The following is a 22,844-nucleotide window of genomic DNA, read 5'->3' as shown; positions in this document are numbered from 1 at the left end:
CTCTAGGAAGAGTATTTTTGAACGCACCCTTACAGCAGAGATAATCTGCAGCGCCTCTTGTGGTAGATATATGCATTAACTTGCGCGCCTTCGTATTGCAAATGGCGATTCGAAACAAGTAGTGCGTCGCGTGTGTGTGCAAATTGAGAATAAATATGGAAAATCTCGAGCAAAAAGGAGTTTCAACAGGTCACTTTTATGTGAGTTCTTTTTTTCTTTTATTAGTTAATAAGCGAAGATAGTCTAATTAATTGTAAATCTCAAAATAAACCGCGAAAGATAACGAATAAGATAACGGTTGCACGAAAAGTTAAACGAACGGTGCGAACTTCACTTACATCAATGTTTAGTCATAAGTGCTTGAGCTAAGTTCCACAATCGCGGAGTCACTCCATTATTATTACTTATTGTTTGCTGAACTTTAAACAAAGATAGATAATTTTCACAAGTATTACGCAATTGCCAAGTGGAAACATAGCTCCAAAAGGTAAATCTTCACTCTTTTTTCATTTCGATTGTTAATCAAACGCGAAACGTTATTACATTGTGACGAGTACGTAGATTTAAACACTTAAACTCTGTAGAAATCTAAGTAAACTGTAACATCCATTTGTTTTTTTGCTACTTATGTGATCGTTATCTAAATTGAATGAAAAATAAGTATATGATATATATATATATATATATATATATATATATATATACCCATACAGCACAGAATATTGCAGCAATATTACAATGTTATTGTAATTTGTTACAACAATATTAATAATATATATATGTTGCGATCAACGTATATTTTTTTTGGAAAGTATGCTTGTCCTGATCGATTTTTTATAATGTAACTTATTTTATTAATTATTTACAGACAATGGCTGATATTTGGATAGTGTTGAAATTTGACGAAATTTGTAGAAATTCGGCACAGCGGTGAGTACTAAATATTACTATTTTCGAAATGTTTGTTGCAAATAGTTGCAACAGCTTATTTAAATTGCAAAGACTATAAGTATATTTATACCTTTAGATATACTTTTTTTAGGAAAATAAAGAACAAAGAAACTTTATTTTTTTAGACAAATACAAAATATAAATTAGTAAAAATAGTAATAAAAATTTCGTAAAGAGAGATATATCATATATATCTAATGTGTTAATAAATTAATAGTTATTACAAAATTTATTTTATTCTTGCTGCTGATTAAATTGATTAAATCAGTATACAGAAAAACGGATTTTATATTATCATGATATAAACAAGTGCATATAAAAATTATATTATTTAAGTTCTGTATAAACGTTTTTATATCAATTAAATATTTGAATAGTAAACTTATATCAAATCATCGGATACGATGTGGCAATCGCATTCTTAAAATAATTGTACATCCCAGACTTCTTTTTCTTGTGTTACGTATTCGTGAAGATTCTAAAATTATTGAAGCTATAGCTATTTTTCATTATGTGATGATAATTAATCCATAGAAAAGCGTTGCAAGTCATTAAAATTCAGTTAAAATTTATACATATTTAGAAAATTATTTATTTCACAAAATATTTTTTAAATAAATTAACAATATTAGACATAATATATTGATTAAAACTCACTAAATAACATTTTTTACATAATAACTATTTTTATTATTATATGCAGCAATTTTTTAATAATATTAGTTTCTTATTTTGTAATCGATTTTTTTCCTGAAAAATATCACATCTAGTATATATATTTAGCGTTTGCAACGTTTTTCAATTAGTATCTTAATTATCTAAGGCGGATAGACGATGATAAGTAAATGGTATATCTACGTGGCATAAGTATGATTACATCTTGATACAAAATATACATATACATACATACACGCAATAGTATAAAGTTACAAATATAATCTCGTAATATCACTCTCTGTTATAAGTTTTTTTCTAATTTTTGTTGCCATACGTTAAACGTAAAAAATTTTAATTTATATTTTTATCTTAATTTAAATAATACGAATAAAATCAGACGGAGAGATATGTGCATTTTAAAAATTTTAAAATACTTTCGCACTTGCTATTTCTCAACTCTGTTTTGTTATTTGGCAAATATGTGTCGTCTATTGTGGCGGACATGTCGTCGTCGTTTCATGCACGTGGCACAACACTTTTCTCGCACAATCGATGATGTATCACACATACGTTTGTAGTTTGCACACGACGGAACTATACTATCCTTGCAATCTGAAAAAAGATAATATATATATATATATATATATATATATATATATATATGTATATTAGTCATCCGCGATATAAATATAATAATTTATAACATGAAGAAAAAGTACATAATAATTAAATTCAAACATACATTAAACATCATTATAAAAAAATTAGACAATGTTTTAAACTTTTTTGCATGCATTTTGAAAAAGAAAACCGACGATAAGTGAAAAAATTCAATTGGTTAAAATTTGGTACGCAAATCTCTAGAATTCATTGCATATGCTAATGATACTTGTTATAAGAATTAGATGACTTTATAATAAGTATTTATACGCGCGCGCGCGGGTTGGATGCCTCATATGCACATGCAAATCGAGCGACGTATCTCATAAAGCAAGTCGTTACGAGAACCGCGGTTTTCTCGTGTAAATTCTAGTTTCTCGACGCCTTCGGATAAGAGCATATTCTGTAACTTTGGACAAGCCAAACGCTCTATAACCTAACCAGCATAACTTAGAATTACATGCGGCTACATGTTCTAATTCTCTCAACTCTATTACTATTCTGTTAGATTGCCTCAAACTTCTATTCAACATCAATTACTATAGTGCGACAAATGTGAGTTTAACTTTTAAATATCTGACACGAGGAGTATAATTATTAATATTATTAATGCTATTGGACGCAATAAAACTTCTTGTGGATACACCTGAAAATAATGTTGCAAATGTGTCGCAAATATATGTATGTGTATATATATACATACATATATATATATATATATATATATATATATATATATATATCTTTATATATATATATATATATATATATATATATATATATATAAAGAGAGATAGAAAGATATATATATATATATCTTTCTATTTCTCTTTGAAAGTCTTTTATCAAAATTTTAGCAAAGCATATTAAAATTATAAATTTTGGAAGATACGACAATTTTCTATATGAAAAACTAAAATTTTATAGAAAATGCATGCGGAAGACTTTTGAGAATAAAATTTAACTATGTAGATATAATTACCATTTTTCTCATTGGTGCATTGCCGTCGATAATAACAGCGCTTTGTATCAAACGGTCTTCTGTCGAAATTGCAATCGTCGGATAGCAAGTTTGTCGCGCGATCACGACATTGTACTTCTCTATGTTTAATTCCAGACTTTACGAGGCAACTCGCGTTGCAACTTGCCCAATTTCCTAGAATTACAATTAATAGACAGCTTTACAGATCGTTTTAACAAATATTTAACAAATTTGAGAAATTCGCATCTGATAAATGAAATTTAAAATAGTCATCTTTCATTATTATTATTCAGAAATGTCACTAACTCTCACGTTATTTTATTATAATAACGTTTTTAATGAAAATTCTACAAATATATTTTAGATATTTTATAATATTCTTTCGGTTATAAAAATTTCGTTTATTTAAAATTTAAATAAATAAAATATTTGTTGTAATATTATATAATTATTTTATAATTAGAAAAAATTTTGTTCGTATGTATATTAAAAGAGAAGACGCACACTGTCTTTGTATATATCGTACCAATCGATCTGTAGCTTACCGGTGATCCATTTTCCACCGTAACAATCCTCGACGCTGATTGGCTTGTTATCCGGATTACAATCGCCCGGAACGGAGCATGTGACTTTCCTGCTTCTCTTGCCATTTGAACAGTGACTCCACTTCGATACCGTCCACTTCGACTTAGTGTTGTACATGGAATTGTCCGGGTTCTCGTCGACGACGTTGTCGAACTCGAGAATCTCTGGCTCCTCGGTAGTGAGGCTGTCGACTATCGTAATACCGTCTTGCTCGTTCAGACTGATATTATAGAATGACATATCCTTGTTGTCGGCGTACACGAATAGCGGTATCTCCGAGGTGGGCCCGCATGGCGGTAAATCTGGGCACGGTTCCACTTCTTCGGGTCGTATGTTTTTATCGCAATCGCGATCGGGTAGTGCCAAGTCTGATCGATCGGTACCGTCACCGGAGAATACGCACATTACTGATCTTTTACGCAGCGCGCTCTCGCCGCATGTAACAGGACACATTTGCCATGGGCCCACCCACCACCTAAAATGTTGCAAAATTCTTTTATACACACACAACACATATTTTTTATATAATAAAATACAATTTCCTACATAGAAAATCTCTAGATTGTCGTTTTCAATTATGGTTTTTTATAAGGTTGAATCAATAGAAAGAATTTCTCCATCATAGAGTAAGAATATAGAAAAGATGGCAATCGAAAATTGAATAAAGTTTTATTCAACCGTTTCGAAAATTCTTATTATGAGATAACAATGTTCTCTCTCTTCGAAGTTCTTCGAATTTTGTTACAATAGTTTTATCGGATTCAAAGTTAGAGTTTACCTCGCGGGACATGGATTCGAATTGCATTCGCGCGACTTTGGTTCCGGTTTCTCGATGCCGTCACAGAAATAGTCCTCAACGATACCGTTTTTCCTTTCGTGACAGATTGCGTGGGAAGTTTGAGTACCACCACCGCAAGTGACCGTACAAAGAGTCCAATCGGAAAATATCCACGAGTATTCTGGAGCTCGATCAGGCTTCTTTTTTGGCACGGTGTATTCATAACGTAGTCCAAAATTGCGATAGTGACCTCTATAAATTAACTAAAATAATAACGTTTGATAAATATTAATGACAGCCAACAAACGGAAGTTGTTTTATTAAATCATCGAATTTCAAATTTGACATGTAATATATATAGAAAAATTTCAATCACGGAAATTGCGCGCCGCAAATGTATTTTATTGAGATAATATATTACATAGACTGCAATGTCTTCTTTAATAGGTCCTGGAATTCTAATCTTCTCTCTATCTCGATCACGTTCATACAAAGCTGGTGTCCCGGCGACTTCGTACTCGCCCGCTAAAGTGATCTGCCTGTCCAATCAGAATTTCATCAGAGTTTAAGATTACGTTCATATTAATATTACGAAAATTTCGCTCATCAAAATGTAATAGTATCACTCTGTGATAACTTTTTACATTGTCTGATAAGAATATACATACAACTTAGGCAAGCAAGCGACGCGATATAAGATTATAATTTCATTTTGCAATTTCAGTTATATTTAAATTTCTCGATCTGCCTACGTTGACGCACAGTTTAGAATTTTGAGATCTAAGTTATACGCACCGTTTTCCATTGAGGAAATACTTGTCGGAATTCGGCACGCCGATGCCGATATAATTCTTACTGTTACCGATCTCCTCGATCTTAATATTTCGCGAACCGGATGGAATAACAATGACTTCCTTGTATCCGGGACCATCATTTTTGTCATAAACACCACTGGTGGTTTCGCATTGAGTACCATCGCCATGACAAATACCGCAGCGATCTTCCGTAGCATCAGAATCCACCATCCAATCACAACCGACTTTCTAAAAAAAAATCTTAATTTTTTAATGCTTAAAATTTTTTTAAGCATTAAATGAGAGATCTAAATTTAAAAATATATCTGAAATATTTAGACCTATTTTGAAAGTAATTTTTTTTAAAGAACACTGACTCTGCATATGCCAGCGATACACATGTCCCTGGTACCAACATTGCATGGCGTACCGTCGAGAGCAGCCTCTCCCCAAGGGACGATTACGCTTTCCTCTGTATCAGTGCAATAAAGCTCGCAAGGCTCCGCTAAATGAGATGTAAATCAAACTTCGTGTGATAAATCATTATAAATATTTCGCGTGTTTAAATCATTACGTGATTTAGATATTTCTAATTCGTTTTACAATTTATAATACATGTTGAATAATCTAAATAATTACATTCTACTTTACCACATAAAATAATTTTGTTTTCTCGTTTCTATATAATCGTTCGTATATAATGCGTGCATTTTAATATCGATAATTTATAGATATTTAATTGAGAAAATTCGCACATGATGCATATTGATAAATGTACATTTTGAAAAATCATAAAGATCTAGAATTTCGATTTCGGAATTACATATGCGACCGCGGATAAAAATTGCATGTATCAAATAAATTAAAAGTTTATTTACTTTGATCGAAATATGGCAGCCAGGTATAATTCTTTCCTTTATATTCTTTACCGTCGTAGTTGTTGCACTGAACCGCGCGAAAACTCGGTGTACCTTCCGGGCAAGATTGCGTGTTGCAGATTTTATAACGACGTCTCTCGCCTATACAAAACTTTCCGCCGTGTGCGGGCTCCGGATGATCGCATTTCCTCTCGACTATCGAGACACCGGCACCACAAGTTCTCGAACACTCGCTCCATGATCCCCATTCGCCCCAACTGCCATCGATTTGCCGCGGTCGATCGACAATAGGCACGCATTCCTGATTTTGACACCACTACAAAGCGCGATGCAAAAATGTATTTAAAAGAGTCTTTAATATTTTCATACACTGAAAAAATTGTATTCTCAACTTAAGAATATGCCACTTATCTTTAGAATATAGCGCCAAGAGGATCTCCTCTTGGCGCCTATTTTAGTATATATTCTAAAGATAAGTGGCATATTCTTAAGTTGAGAATACAATTTTTTCAGTGTAATATTCATTTGTCTTCTTAAATAAATCTCAATAGTGATTTAAATAATGGCAAAAATATTTTACAAAAACACATTTTATCATTGAGAGAATTTGAATTTACCATGTGTTTCCCACAATGTGTTCCCGGAGCTGCTGGATGCAGCATAGTAGTGCAAGAACCGTCTACGATGCACCATAGTTTCGAGCAAATCTGGAATCATAAACAGTCATAAATCTTTAAATCGTGGTTATATCGGGCCGGTTAAGATCAGATTGGCAATTTATTATCGATGATCTTTATTTACCTCCTGCAATGGAGAACAAACAGAAGCTTCTCTTACGCCGAACTGCAACCGGCATTGATGCTCGGCATTATACATTGCACCGGGCGGTAAATCCGGATATGCATAGTCATTACCCGCAGGTTCATCTTCTAAACAATCGCCTTTTCCTTGGCTGAAAAATTCGGCAAATCACATTCATATTATATTTCCTTGTTTTTGTTGCGTAGAAAATATAAAAATTGTAAAATCCCAAAGAAGTTAAATAGATTTTTTTATTTAGATATATTTTATTTACTCCAAAAAGTTCGTAATATCTCTTCTAGAGCATCTGGACCAAGCTACTCCAACAGCGTCGACTTCAAAAGTTGGCGTCATTACATGTAAAGTATCGCCTTCACGTTTGCTACAGCCGATTTTTTCCGTGTCGTGATACATTCCAAAACTAAATATGCGATAGGTATTTAAAATTAATATATAATTAATCTTAAAACGTTCAATTTAATATTTCATATTTTATAAAGAAATATTGAATGTTCTTTTTATATCGATACAGTCATTCTTGCTTACTTATGTCCCAATTCGTGCGTGATTGTATGCGCCAACGTGATCCCATTATCCTCGTTGACGCTGCAGCTACGATCCGGTTGGCACATACCAGCAACGTGAGCCACTCCCAAAGTGCTACAAGGGGTATTTGCACGCGAACAAATGTCCTCTCTCGTCACTAGAATCGCCACGTCGTGATGATTCGGATGCGAATCATCGCCGGGATTTAGTTTCTGCTGCCACTTGCAGAAATTATATAGAGTTCTATCCGCGTTTATCGCGATATCTAACCCTTGCTAGGACAGAATAGTTGATTTCGAGTAATCGCTCCATCTTAATACTATCATTATGTATATATCGCGCTAATTAAAAACGAGTAAAAGCGATTTGAAGGATAACGTAGGTACCTCTGCGTCTTCCTCCTCAACGAGAATAATTCTGACCACTACGATGTTGATGAAATTGCCGATAGTGGGATCAAGATAGAGCGCGGACACCATGTTCATGATTGTCAGGAGATAAGTTTCCACATCGCCATCCTGGTGAAAAGCCATCATCGTCGTGTCGGCGACGACAAGAACCTCGACATGACGCGGTGTACTGATCGATCTCTTGGAACGATGCCACCGTTTTGCTTGATGATGTTTCCTTCGCCCGCGGCCTTGAACTTGGACGAGGCCTGGTTGAGTTTGCCATTCGAGCCGCGTCTCTGTCAATCGACGCGGTTCTGTCGGATATTTCACGTGCTGTCATGATCAATGTAGTTGCTAATCTTTCTTTTTAGTCTGTGCTTTTACCGTCAATTTATTTGTTGCGGAGTCAACGATTTTAAACGTTGCAAAAAGTGCTAAAGTATACGCGCAATTCTTGTCAATCGATCGAAATAGATAGTAGCTTCTACTCTGTGGAGCGCTTTAACACGGCTGATTTATGCAAATTGGCAGATTGTAGGGCTGCAATTAAGATTTCATTTGGTCCATTCGATAGATCGGCAAGCCTGCCGAAATGAATACTCATTGTAGTTAATTATGGGTTTGCATCGAATTGGATTATCCCCTCGTGCGCTTCACTATATAAAGGAACGTATCAACCGAGCGATCTTAGTTCTCTATATCGGCGCGCTCGTGCACGTTTCATCCGCTGAAATGCGGGAACGTCAAAACGGGTGGCTAGATCGTATCTTGAAATTGTGCCAAAGACTACGAGCCAGTAATTTCGGAATTCGTACGATTCAGGCGAATTAGGTCGGGTTAATCAACTCGTTTCGCAATATTATTCACAAATCGTAAACAAATCGATTATCGATGCTTTCGCTACTTTACACATTATGTTACACATATATGCAGAAACTCTTACAAGTTATTAAATTGCGGAGCTACTATAAAACTAGTATTATTGTGCAGTCGAATGAGAGATTAGTTTCGATTAGAAATTAGTTTTAGGATCATTATAATCCTCTCTATTACTATTATATATTTCAATATTCCTGCGCGCAAGACTATACTCTTTCTCTCGCCCACCCTATCCTTCTTCCTGCTCGGATATTATCGTCGGCGAAAAATAAAGGAGAGACAAGGCGTCGATGACACGCCCACGTTCCGTACCACGGTGCGTCCAATTACATTATACGTGCAGACACATAAATACATGCGATACATATTACAGGAGAGGGCGAGAGGACGAGAGGTGTAGGACGGCGATGCGTGCGGGGGAGCGTGCGGTTGTAGGACGCGCGGGCGAAAGTCGAAATAGGAACAAGAAGAAGGTGTCTGTTCTCACCGCGGGTGCCGCAGTTTCTCTCCTGTTTCCTCTTCTTTTTGCGCCGTCGCCTGCTGCGGCCGCCAGCGCCGATCTCGATCTGCTGTTGCTGCTGCTCGGCCGAGCGCCGAAAGACGAGGTGAGGCCGGCCCCCGGGGGCCGTGGGGCCTTTACAGACCGACGAGCGGGCACCGGCGCCTAAATCGTCGGTCGTCATTTCGTCGGCCGACGACGTGCCGCGTTTTTCTTCCAGGGACACGGCGACTGGTTCCAGCCAGAACTCGCCGTGGTCGCCGCGCAGCATACCCGCCTGAAACACAAAACCGGGTCTCATGTTACTCAGACACACAGAGACCGGTGTACACCGGCCGAGATTCTCGTCGTGACGTCTCCCGGCGATGCCGTATACGAATGGGCCGTTTAGCTCGAAAGTGGCGCGTATGTCATCCTGAAAAACTTGTTAACCCTTCAGCGAGCTGCGTCTCGGTATTTTTAAATTTCGCGCGTGTTATTTCGTCATTAAGTATTATTTTTGCATAATCAAGCGCGCGCTTAGTATCGAAACTTTATATAAATGTATTTGGAAAATTTATAGTACATCAATCATCGTTATTACAGCATGAAACTGATTATCGTACAAGATCTAAGTATCGTGTGTATTTCAGCAATTTTATATATCATATTTTATATACATTATTATTATTATTATTATTATTAATATTATTATTGATTTAGCGTGTAATTACATTTACGCTTGTAATTAAAATGAAATCGTGAGCTTCAGTGTGGGCACAGTCAAGATTGACGGGCACGAGAAATAATAGAGAACTTGCGGAGGCGTATCTCTTCGCAATTTTGCGCGAATATCATCCCAACGGCGACGATATGCGAAAATATTAATACGATATACGAGATCATAAACGAAGTTATGAAAGCGAAGCGCTACTGGACTGGAGATAGTGCGTATTCAGCGCAAGGTAGCAACTAGATATTAATATTATATAAGTATGCTTCTCTTCTTAAGCACTTGGAAATTGAGTTTCTACCGAGTTGGTTTATATCAGCGTACGTTGCCAAGTATATATTATGCTTAGTTCCCATGAAATGTAAGCGCAGCTCCAACGTGGAAAGGACACCGTTCGATATCGCTCGGTATCGCGAGAACAGAGAGACGTTAATGTAAAACTTATTGGAACTTGCCGCTCATTATTTTAGCCATCAATCGCTATCTGACAGGAAACGGCGAGACTTGTCAGTGGCCACGGGTGATTAATGCCGTAGCGTAGCTGCGGGCGTGCTAATCTGTAGCATGATCAACATCGGTTGGCATTATTCTATTTCTTGTTCTAAAGGTGTTAGAGCTCGGACCTCCGACGGCGCGCCAAGCGTCATGGAACAAGTATTTCGAAGGTTCGTGTGATCGGTATAAAAAGAAAAAAGGAGAAGACGGTTTCGAAATTAAGGAAGATTTAAAAGTTGGAGCGAGATTCGCATATCCCGGCTAACTTTTAAAATAATGCAAAGTTTTCATATAATTACAAAAGATATATATAAAACGAACTTTTTCCTCTCTTTGTCTCTCTCTTTATATATGTATATATTAGTTCGCTTATTTCGCTTTTTTTGTACCTTGTAAGAGTCAGTACTAAATATTAAACAAAATTTTTTTTATATCTACAATATATTATAAAAATAAATTTCTTAATTCCATGATACGGTAATGTTGAAGATATAATACATAATAGCATCATAAACATTGTTAGAAATCAAATAAGAAGCAAAAGAAGGCTAGAAACCAAAAACGCAGGTAATAATGCGTGATGTTAATAATATATTATGATAGAAATTTTGTAAAATTATTTATCTTACATACAATAAGAAACGCAAAAATATATATTTAAAATGTACTGTCGACGACGTTTCGACCCTACTCTGGGTCCTTTTCACAAAGTCAAATAATATTATTTAAAATTTTATTTGACTGAAAAGGATCTAGAGCAGGATCGAAAACGTCATCGACAGCACACTTTAAACATATATTTTTGCGCCTCTTATTGTATGTAAGTGGAACAACTTTATAAAGTTTCTATCATAATATATTATTACTATCACCATTACCTGCGTTTTTTGCTTAGCCTTCTTTTGCTTCTTATTTGATTTGTATCATTTAAACCATTTTTACATTTTTATATTTTTACTTTTTTGGTTATTAGAAATTTTATCTGTATTAATCGAATCAAATTTCGTATATATTAATACTTGATCTGGATTGTTTGTGCCATATCATCATCATTGGTGTCACGAGGCAGATATTCCCGTGTCTCGGCGAAATAAAACGATCAGTGAAGCGGAGCGAGAGAGGCGGTAAAAGGGCTAAATATAGCCGGACCGAGGTGGCGCTCGCTATTTCGATTAGCCCTCGACGCAGACCGTGAAAAATCACGGCGCCAGTCTCACAAAGGCGAAGAGGAAGAAGAAGAAGAAGAAGAAGAAGCGAAGCCTCGTCGTCGAAGGATCTCAAAGCGAAAAAGATCCGGTCGTGACTCGGCTCGGCATGGGTCCTCATGGCGTTCTTGCCTCCTCCGCTTCTCCTTCATCTTCTTTCCCTTTGTCGCGTCATCTTCGTTTTATTTTGCATCTTTCTCTCTCTCTCTCTCTCTTCTTCTTTTATATGCTCACAAACTTTGATCGGCTATATAAGAAGTGATTTGTTATCGCGATGGCTTTGACGATGACGATGGACAGGACATTTTGTTGTCAATTTTGTTAACTCTTTTGCTATTCAAGGAAATTTTAAAAAACGAATGAACATTATAAATATATTTCATTATTATTATTAGGTTGAACGACATAATTGCAATTGTTCATTATTCCGGATATACTTGAAGAGAAATTTATTTTATTTTATTTTTAAAAAATTTATTTTACAAAAGATTAACAATTGCGAATGATTCTTTTTCCGGGATTTATTTATTGAAAATACAGAGTGCATGTTCGAACATTGATAAATATAACATAGAACGTAGATCGAACCGTGTGCTCTTAGCTGAAATAAAATAATTGAAAGTTATGGCGCATATGTTAGTTGCACCCATGCAATATTTCATTCTTTAGTTGAGAAGATCTCCGATTTGTCAATATCTGTCAATTGATAAATTTAATTTAATAACTACAACTTCTATCCGCTATCGGATTTTGCATTCGGAATATTTTATGTAATTGTCAAAACGGTTCTCTCTGCAAAAATTCAAATTATCGAAAATATATCTCATAATTCATCTATAGTGAATAAGTCAAACTAAGAATTTCACTCTTCTCTAAAAATTAATATGCGAAAAAATAATAAAGTAATAATATTTAAATATTTTCGAATAATTATCTTTAATACATAACTAAATTGATTAGCTTTCATGCTTTCGCAAATTGGATGTTTCAGGATATATATAAGAATGTTATCGATTGTGTGTTACGATCTATTGCACATTCTTTGGTATTAGTATCTGAGAATTCACTATCCTAGTTGAATACGATTCTAATCGCGACAAATAAATATATCTTTATAGTAACATGACATTTACCAGGAAGCTGTTCAAACGTTTCTTTTAATTGAACCGTATTGTATGGGCCAACGGAGAATATATGCGACATGTATCGTATATTTGCGGGATTCGATTAATTCCGCATATCGACCGATAATTTACGATAGTTTATGTTACAGTCGCGTCCTCGGCGGAGGAGGAATTTCTATTGCAACAGTGTGCTGCAATAGAACTGTCCCGCGTTCGTATCTATTGCGCCTTTTCTAATTGCCGTGGACACGCAGAATCGAGAGAAACAGTACTATAAATTCGCCATTTCTTTTTCAGAATAGAATTAACGAAGCATATCAGACTTGTCAAAAGTAGCTTCCGATTTGTAAAGTGCGCCGATCAATTATGCATCGTTATAATTACATAAAATATTATAAAGCCGCTTCACATATATATATATGTACTCTCCGATACGACCGGATCGCGGATTAAATCATTAATTGGCGCGCAACTCGTTGCAAACGATTGACATAAATTACCGCGAGCCAGTTCGCTGCTAATCGTGCGACGCACACCCGCACTCCATCGGCGACGCAATCGATCGTGACGATTGCACAAATGCCGATCCGCGGGTAGGAGGTGGTCGTGCATGGTGGTCGTGCTGCGCATATGAAGAAAAATCTACTGCGCGCGAAAAGTTCCGTCCACGCGTTAACGCGGCCATTGTGCGGTCTTGAAAGAGTCCAACAAAGCGAATTCGATCGGTATAAAATCGCACGCGGGACCATCGTCGATCGTGATCATAGTCATGTATGTACCCCGTCGTACATATCTCGTGGCGTCGTTTGTTACGTTACTTGGTTTACCGATCATCGTCAAGGCGATCTTACCCCACAAACTGGACATACGCTGCCGTTGTGTATGCATAAATTATTATTGAGCGACCAACGGGAAATACCGATGGGCGGTCGCAACATCGAGACACGCCGACACTCATGTTTAGCGATCGACGAAGCCTACGGCCCCGCTTTTATGATGCATATTTGCACCTATGTCTAAGCACGCATTGGCTCCCCCGTTGGCGATTGTTGCGCACACGTGAATAATCTACCGCGCTTGTCGCACGACTCGACCGCTGCTGACAGCCGTAAAAGACGATTAGAATTGCCTGGTTGGCAAAGCCGATACGATCTGCCGCTATTACGGAGGTCCGTTGATTATCGCACTACCGTTAATCGCAGTGATCGCCGAGGGAAATTAATTATCGAAATCCGCGAAAATGCTTGATCTCGGTGCCTGAATTAGCGGCGGTTAATTATAATTCGTGGTGTTGATAATAATTTTGTACCTTGAATGCGCACCAAATTTAATAATTAAATTTTTATAATCTCTGACAAGTTGCATAGAATAGAGTAAAATATCGTATTTCGTATATTAAATAAAAACAAATTTATATAATAAATTTATATGATCAATTATAAAGCGCGAATGTCTTTTTTACAAATCTATATTTTTGTTTCTAATATTTATTATTAAAGTATCATTTAAATAGCAGATAGTAAAATATCATTTAAATAGCAGATATCATTTAAATAGTAAGATATCATTTAAATAGTAAAATTTAATTGTTTACAAATTTTCTTTGAGTATTGTATTACGCAAATATCGTAACAGCAAAAATTTTGTTTCATCGATTTATGGAAATATGAATACATTGCGCTTCGCTAAGTTTATTCGTTTTATGATACATTTCAATTATGGCACCGATAATTGGCATTTACATTCGCATTCGAGATATAAAAATTTCCATTGTTAGTGAATGCAAAATTTGCTAATACTTGATTACGATATTCCATGCCAGCGAATTGGAACATTCCTTTTAAACGCAACGTTGCGTGTCTGCATGTAGATTGAGTCCGAATATTATGACAGAAATTTCAATTCAATTACACGCTATTTAATTTATTCGGTTGCAATGCACATCTCGGGCATTTGAGTTTATTTCGTAAATAGCAATTAATTCCGGAAAGTGCACTTTATACGGGCTTTGGCATCGATTTCAGAAATTCAAACGATTCCACGTAAACGACGCGGTTATACGCGGCGCTTGCTTAATATGCACCTTGTTAGTACCGGGATTATGCCCTCCTGCCGCAACAGGGAATTTAATAACGCGCCGATAAATTATTGTAAATGTCAATTGCAACCATTACGACCATGTAACGAGTTATGCACGCGGCAATCACGTACGAGAGATCGCCAATGACATCAGACTTTTTATCCAGCGAGTTATCTTTGTTCAATCGATGGTTGAATGCGAAAGACGCATAAGCTATCATGGGTGTGTTCTGCTGTCACAACACCATAATACCGCGGGAGAGACGAGCAAGGTTGAATCGAGAATACGAAGCCAGCAACGAGATTATACCTGACAGAGCCACACATGATTCTTCTCTTTTAGATGATTCCTTCAATCACTGTTCTCAGCAATTTCTTCCATCTCGAGAGACACTTTATGTTCCGTTAATATGTCTGGAATCTCTTCCAAGGTAAAAATCACAAGATTAACGGACTCAAGAAAAATATTTTCTTTATGAAGACGGAATTTTGTTTTCATTCTTTCTCCATATGTATTTCCCCATCTCGCTTGTATTTTATACCGTGAAAATTCCACGATGACGAGGGTGATGATTTTTCCACGAGAATATTTTAAACAGGATATACGATACACTGTGTAATAGTTTAGCCGTACTAATAGCCATACACGTCAATTGCTGTTTTATGAGGGATGCGAGGGTAGATGCGGGGATAGCGCGTCGTGATCTCGTGATTATTGCGACACGTAGCGTTTTGTATCGCTCAATTTGACGGGATTAAGCTTTTCGAGATATGTGATTCTGTCGGCTTTAAAGCATTATCCCAGATTATGAACGTGCAGGGTGTACTAAGTAATGCGCAATAATGTCTTCGTTGTACGTTTGATGCCAATCCGACATTTTATCACGAGAAACATGGTAACGGATTTTCCAGATGACTGAGTCGAGAGACTAAGTATCATGTTCTTTGGCAGATCGAAGATGAAACCGGATGTCCGGCTCGAGAGGCAAGAAAAAGAATTCGGTTGGAGAGAAAGACTATGATTCCGATGACGATAAATGCTTCCTGCGGAGAAACATGATTTATACTTTCATTAGAATAGTCGTCCCGGATTTCCCGCGTAGGTGGTGCATAATGATGGTTACCGCATATATATATATATATATGTGTGTGTGTGTGTGTGTGTGTGTGTGTGTGTGTGTGTGCTTATGTGTGCTTGTGTACTGGTTCTGGTTTTTCATGGGGGACAGATTGAAGATGTTGACTAAAAAAAAGCGCCCGCGCGCGGCGACTGCACCACCCATAATCCTCAACAATTAATAATGTATGTGCATTTTGGCGAAATCTGGTTGTAGGGAGAGTTAGGCAAGCTTATATATATATGTATATATATACATATAACGCATATATATATATATATATATATATATATATATATATGCGTTAATGGCATCATAAAATACTCAATCGATTCACGAAGTCGAGTAACTTCGTCTTAATGCACTCTGATTAAAGCATTGATCGTAGAAAATGATCGAATGTTTTGCGCGATTCGATATGTATTAACTCTTTTCTATCTTATCTTATACTTAAAAGATGTTGCGATCGATAGGCTGCGAGGATACTGGAACGAAGTTGAATTATACCGAAAGTTCGTTCAGCTTTCATATATTCGGGAAGCGTGTTCACAAAGTGGTTGCACCATTTATCACGAGATCGAGCTTCTTACCGGCTCCTTACACCGGGTTTCTTAAGTCTACGAGATGTTATCTACAAATATTGCGGAATATATATTCTTTTGATAAAATGTCCACGATCTTAATTGCTTTATCATTTTTTCTCGCCAAAAGGCACAAAAGTAAAGTACGCCATTAAGTCCTAATTGTCGAAAGCAATAAGGACCACCCATCGTCCTGCTTAGATCCAGGGGAATAGATATGCATTAATTGGATGGAGAGGAGCAACTCACCGTTGATTACCTATTACCAGTAATTATATGTTAACCGTGTATACGTGCTTGTACGCGTCGCGCATAGAGTCTGGAACCTGTTCCCCTACTGTCGAGCACATTGATTCGAATTGCCTGCACATGCTCTTGCGTGGTACCATATTGACGCCTTCTAAACTTTCGCTACCGGAGCAGATAGCAGGAGCAATAGTCGTAAATATTTGCCGCGGTTTATGGTATTACGTATTATGTTGGACTCGCGGCCATGATTCTTTTTTTTTCTTTTACCGAGGCTCCAATCGTATTTCAATTTTCCATTCCACGGGATATACTCGTGTGTGAGAAAACGGCCAGCGGCCGTGGTATATTCGCTTGGCATGGCGGGCCTCTCGTCACATATATTGTACATATAGTGAATAATGCCGCGCTAAAGCCGATATCTCTCCCAGCCGCCTGTCATTGGCGCCGCAATAACGATCATTCTCATTTTTTGCTTGGTTCGCGGTGACAAATCGCTCTTTGTTGCGAAAGCGGAATTAATTGACCTATTGATTTATATCGTCCCCTTTTGTGTCTCGGGTTCCACTTCTACGTGTCGTAGCTCGCGCCGATGATATTTTACTTTTTCGTATTGAGCATCAACGCCTTTAGTTTAGATGGGATTTATGATAAATCAAATGAACGTACTGATTACTATCGGTTCCGATGAAACGATACATACATATATATATATATATATATATATATATATATATATATATATATATATATTAATTGCCGACATTAATAGCCGTCTGTTAGAATGACGAACGGGCAGAAAATTGTTTTGGTTTGATGAGACGACGATTCGAGCCTACCAAATTTATCCGATAAATCGATACGTACATATAATATTTTCAGAGTGCAGCAAACTGATAAATTAAAGCGCGATACCGATAATGAGAGGGGTCACATTGACCGTTTATACTCATGGTGCACATGTTGCGTCCATGTCGGTTGTAAAGAAGATATATGACGGCGATATATTACCACCGCACGAATTATTGACACGATAGCTGTTACTGTTGCTGATATAGTGACCGTCTTGCCAAATGCGGCAACGGGTGGCGATCCATTATTGTGTAGGATATCTCTATGCAGGCGATAGAATACCATTTGTAAGTAAGGGAAATTGGCTGAAATATTTCTTTCTGCAATAATTCTCTTATAAAATAAGCTCCCAAAAATTAATGTATAGCTTCTTCGTCGATTCAATTATATCACATGCAGCGTTAGTTGATAAATTCGTGCGGAAAACAGCGTCGCTAAAGACTGAATTTGTAATGTTTTCGCGATACCGCTTGTATTTCAATTCCTCGTCCATTGGGACGCTTCTGGGTAACCGCGGAATAATTCATCGGGACAGTCTTCAAGGAGTTGTTTCGAACTCGGTCTCAGCGGATCGTGAGTAATGCGCGGCAGGAGCCGATATTTCTTGCCCCAGGCTGTGTCGCTGTGCTTCGCAATAACAATTATTTTCAACGATTCTTTTTTTTTTATACAGTTACAACTTGGGAATTGGCGCGAATAGAAAGTGCGGAAAAGTGAAATGCAGTCATTTTTTTATTATTCCAAATAAAATAAGTTCAAAAAACATTATAAAAGTATATACTAACGTTTACGATAGAAATATTACGTAACAATATAAAAACAAGTTCAAAATAAGATTTTTTAAAATTTGCAATTAAAAAAACGAAGAGATTTATAAATATTGTTTCACGTTCTAAGATGAAAATGAGTATAATAAAAAATCTCCTTCTAAAATATTTGTGCATTTTCTGAAAGAAAGAAATACGAAAAATTTAGGTAGACCAAATTTGACGCGATCCTTATGAAATATGTTATTGATTGCACCTTTTTACTGCAAAGATATATTATAATAAATATTTTGATGTATAATTTTGATATATTATAATAAATATATAACAGATTTTCTAAATATTAATAATTTCATTTTTATTAATTAATTTTATTTTTATATGAATAACATATAACTTAAAAATAACAATTTAATCAATATACGTATAATATAGCGTGTCACACACATATTGTCTTCGAAGGTATGACATTTTTCGAACGGTTTGAATTTTTTAAAGACTTTTAATTAATTATTGATTAACGAATTAAAAATATTACTTTCTTAAATATTACTTTTATACTTACTTTCTATAAATATTATATAAATATATTTCGATGTTTATATTATTTAAATTTAATTATATATATAATTTTTAATTTTTTTGTCAATGATCTTATTGATGGAGTAAAATTGCAGTTATACGTGTCATGATTTATTTTGTATAATAAACGAAAAATATTTGCTCATTAACAGAAAATATTTCTAAATACATAACATTAGTCGATATAGTCGATTAATCACGATTCGTGTGATCATATACATATGTCGCAAAATATTTATATTAAAAGTATATTTCTGAAGAATTTTAAAATTCGTCTTTGCTTTATGGAAATTTTAATTACAGCATAATTTCAAAATTATTTAAAAATAAAAATTTTGAGATTTTTTAAACTTAAATTTAATGTTATAAAAATAAATATTAAAATTAAAAATTAAAAAATGTCAAAACAAAAAAGAAATCAAATTTCTTCAATTAAATTTTCTCTGCGAATATTATTATGACTGAAAATAAAGTTTAAATTACTTATTAGGAATATTTTATAATATTTTTTAAATATTTTAAAGAATATTATAAAATAATGCGTAATAATGTTATATAGAACATAATTCCAAGTCATAGCTAGCGTTTAATAAATATCTAAAAAAAATATTGCGAAAGATATACTTGTCGAGATCCAATGACAGTAGCAATTGTAAATCTTGCGCACGATTAATCGAAATATAAAATGCGATGCCATTGTTAGATTCGTTTGCGATATGTTGATTTATGATGAAACTAATTGCGCAAGAAGTGATCGTTTCCTTCGTTCAGGTGGAATAATGCTAATGATATACGTATCTAGATAAATGCTGCTTGTTCAAGAAGAGTCATACGATATAAGATGCATGTCTAGATGGTGCATTTTTGCAGTCATCGTGACTCGATCTTATCGGCTCTCGCGATCATTCTTAGGAATTTAATAGACACATCTCGGCTTTGATACTCGTCCAATGATACTACCTCACGTTCTCGCGCCGATAAAGCGTTCGTGCACTTGCAGATAAGCGAGTTAAGGAATCCGTTTTTTGAAACGTTACGAGGGTAAAATCCGCCCCGTTTATCCCATTTAGACCAGAATCCTTGTTCATCGTTGAAAAGAAAGCTCGATTGTACCCGATAAAATTTCCGTGTGAAAAACAATTTAAACTGTAGTTCGCGAGACGATGGCGATATTCGCGATTGTGATAAAAGACTGACTTAGGGCAGAGGGTAAAATTAATTACGATACACGTTTCACTCGTTTCGATAGGAAGGGAAACGTAGTATACGATACCACGAGATACCACGAGAGCGATTGCTCTGCAGATAACAAGGGTATCAGACTATAAATTTTGAACTCAACGCAAATTTAAATAAAATTTCAATTTTGCTCTCTCTCTCTTTCTCTTTCTTGCTTGTGTTAATATACATATATAATGTTAAAATAATAAAGCTTAATCTAAAAGAAAGAGAATTTAATTATTTTTTTAGACAATTTTAAATTTAATTAAGAGAGATATCACATCAGATATGTATATAAATATTATAAAGCGATAAATTTAATTTACTAATTAGCAAAAATGAAATAAAAGATCATTTAATCTTTCGAAATAAAAAGAATAAGATATGATTTGAGATCTTCTGATCAAACTTCAATATGCAATCAATATTTAGAGCAACGAAGGGATGACCAGTGTTAGATTCAATTCTAACTCAGCGTTACGCAACCAAAGTGGAGATTGTATCGGGGGATTAACCCAAGGGATAAGGCCATTATCAGACAAACCTGAAATTACTGAACATTATGTATCGGCGCCAATTACATTTGGCCTCTCGAGTGCATACATATGTACATACGCACACGCGTGCAAACGTAGTAATACAACACCACGAGAGTTGAGACGATTGTTTCGTTTATGCCACGTGCAAATACTCGTAGATCCGTAAAGCAGATGATATACATGATCCGAGCAGATCATCACCAATTACGAAAATTGCTCGCAGTGTTGCATCGGCGAGTAGGTATTATACGTCCTATAATTAGCAGCAGCGAAACAAAAATTTGCTGTGCAAATAGCACATCATCATTTACAACATAGTAATTTGAAAATTTGAGAATTAAATAGTTCGATATTATAAATACATGAAGTATGATTTTACATTTAACGTGAATTTTATGTGTGTGTGTGTGCGCATCTCTCTTTTAAGAATTTTAAATTAATCGTGTTCTCATCAATATGTTTGCGCTTATAATTTTGACTCATAATAAATTTCAAGTATTAATAATAGCATTAAAATATGCTATTATTAATAAATATTAATAATAGTATTAAAATATAATTTAGGTTGATGACATATATGTAAAAAATGATTCAATTTTTTCAATGTAACATTTTACATTAATTCTTTATTTCTGCAGAGATAATTTTATCTAGCCGTAAAATGACTTAAGAACTTAGGGTGGAAAGTTAAAGTTGTTCGTTAATCGCTATAATTAATATTGAATATAAGAATTGGTTCTAAAGTCAACGATTTAATCTCAATTTTAAAAGTTAAAAAATATTTAATCGTTTAAAGTCAACGCGGCTTATATGATCCGCTGCTAAATAGGACTTTAAGTCTCGCGTAAACCGAGCGTAAGTGGCACGAGTAGACTCGAGTTTTATAGCGATTACGCGTCGAAATCACCTTCTCTCATACGGGAGCATACTCGCGTGCCTTTGTGCTGCAGATTTTATGGCCAATAAAAACGAGTATCACCTGTGAGAGATAGGTACACTATGTAAGACCTTGGTAAACAGAGTTGCATGTATCAAGCAACTGTATGTGTCGAAATCAGCTGTTTTATTATCGATGACAATATAAACATTTATTATTGCTCAAAAATTTAGGCTAATTTTTGTTGGCATTCATCATATTTTCGTCGTAATGGCTATGTTGTATATTCTAACTTTATCGTAAAATTTCTCTGTCTCTCTCTCTCTGTTTTAAATGGAGAAAAAAATCGAGTTAATTTGTTCAGTGTCTACTTTCAGTATTTTTAGCGTAGGAAAGTGAATTTACCATATTGCCTGCGGCATACAAGTACCTTGACTTGAACCTGCTCGATGCAGATCTACCTTGTGGCGTTATTGCGAAGCGCCACGATTTCACGAAATTTCGTGTCTTTATAATATCCACGGTAGGATCGATTACTGCGGCCGAGATATGCAGTTCCGCCAGGTTCCTGCAGAAAATTGAGCAATTACACGGTATTGCGTGAGAACCGGGCGTCCATAAGACGAACTCTGCTAGGGTTCGCGCTGCCGGGCCGATGGGACATTTAAAATTAGTATCGATGTTGGAGCAATCTTAAACGCGTGTGCAATTTATAATGCGTACGCGGACAACGACTAGGTGCGCCGTCATAAATCTGCCAAGCCGTGGCAAATTAAATCATTATCTGGAAGCTGCGAGCAAATTGCTCTGATGCTTGCTCACAAGCTCCTATACATTCTCTGTTTCTCCATGTACTATGTTCCAATGGATTCTCTTTCCCATCTTCGCATTCCTCCATCCGCCCGTTTATGTGCCGTTACCACGATTTTATGTTCACGCGAGGGAAACTTTGCGCAAATGTTTCCTCTTCTTGTGGCTCGCGCGGTTGGCGCGGGAGTCTGCACAATTATGGCGCGTAGACTAATACACATAAATTTCAGTTCA

At 35.7% G+C, this 22,844-nt stretch overlaps 1 protein-coding gene across 3 annotated transcripts in view; it reads right to left on the bottom strand.

Moving 5' to 3' along the window:
* Window positions 1-1,178: 1,178 nt before the first annotated feature.
* Window positions 1,179-22,844, bottom strand: part of LOC145969901 (A disintegrin and metalloproteinase with thrombospondin motifs 7) — a 43,771-nt gene continuing 22,105 nt past the window's right edge. For 2 of the 3 annotated variants that reach the window (XM_083096216.1, XM_083096217.1), the window contains 14 exons: window positions 9,391-9,679; window positions 8,019-8,338; window positions 7,633-7,907; window positions 7,361-7,507; window positions 7,087-7,237; window positions 6,903-6,992; window positions 6,286-6,601; window positions 5,785-5,912; window positions 5,409-5,656; window positions 5,035-5,152; window positions 4,614-4,876; window positions 3,796-4,310; window positions 3,251-3,424; window positions 1,180-2,220 (listed from right to left, as the gene is read on the bottom strand). In XM_083096216.1, the coding sequence (XP_082952342.1) occupies window positions 2,075-2,220; window positions 3,251-3,424; window positions 3,796-4,310; window positions 4,614-4,876; window positions 5,035-5,152; window positions 5,409-5,656; window positions 5,785-5,912; window positions 6,286-6,601; window positions 6,903-6,992; window positions 7,087-7,237; window positions 7,361-7,507; window positions 7,633-7,907; window positions 8,019-8,338; window positions 9,391-9,679 (3,180 nt within the window). In that variant the 3' untranslated portion in view covers window positions 1,180-2,074. Of the gene's footprint in view, window positions 2,221-3,250; window positions 3,425-3,795; window positions 4,311-4,613; window positions 4,877-5,034; window positions 5,153-5,408; window positions 5,657-5,784; window positions 5,913-6,285; window positions 6,602-6,902; window positions 6,993-7,086; window positions 7,238-7,360; window positions 7,508-7,632; window positions 7,908-8,018; window positions 8,339-9,390; window positions 9,680-22,844 lie in introns of all 3 variants that reach the window. The other variant, XM_083096215.1, reaches the window with a different exon arrangement.

The sequence above is a fragment of the Camponotus vicinus genome, unplaced genomic scaffold (assembly GCF_025532165.1).
Source record: "Camponotus vicinus isolate PSW18456_S1 unplaced genomic scaffold, iyCamVici1.0 SCAF_4, whole genome shotgun sequence".
Lineage (NCBI taxonomy): Eukaryota > Metazoa > Arthropoda > Insecta > Hymenoptera > Formicidae > Camponotus > Camponotus vicinus.
Note: the sequence above shows the minus strand (reverse complement) of the source record. Positions and strands in the feature narration are given on the sequence as shown.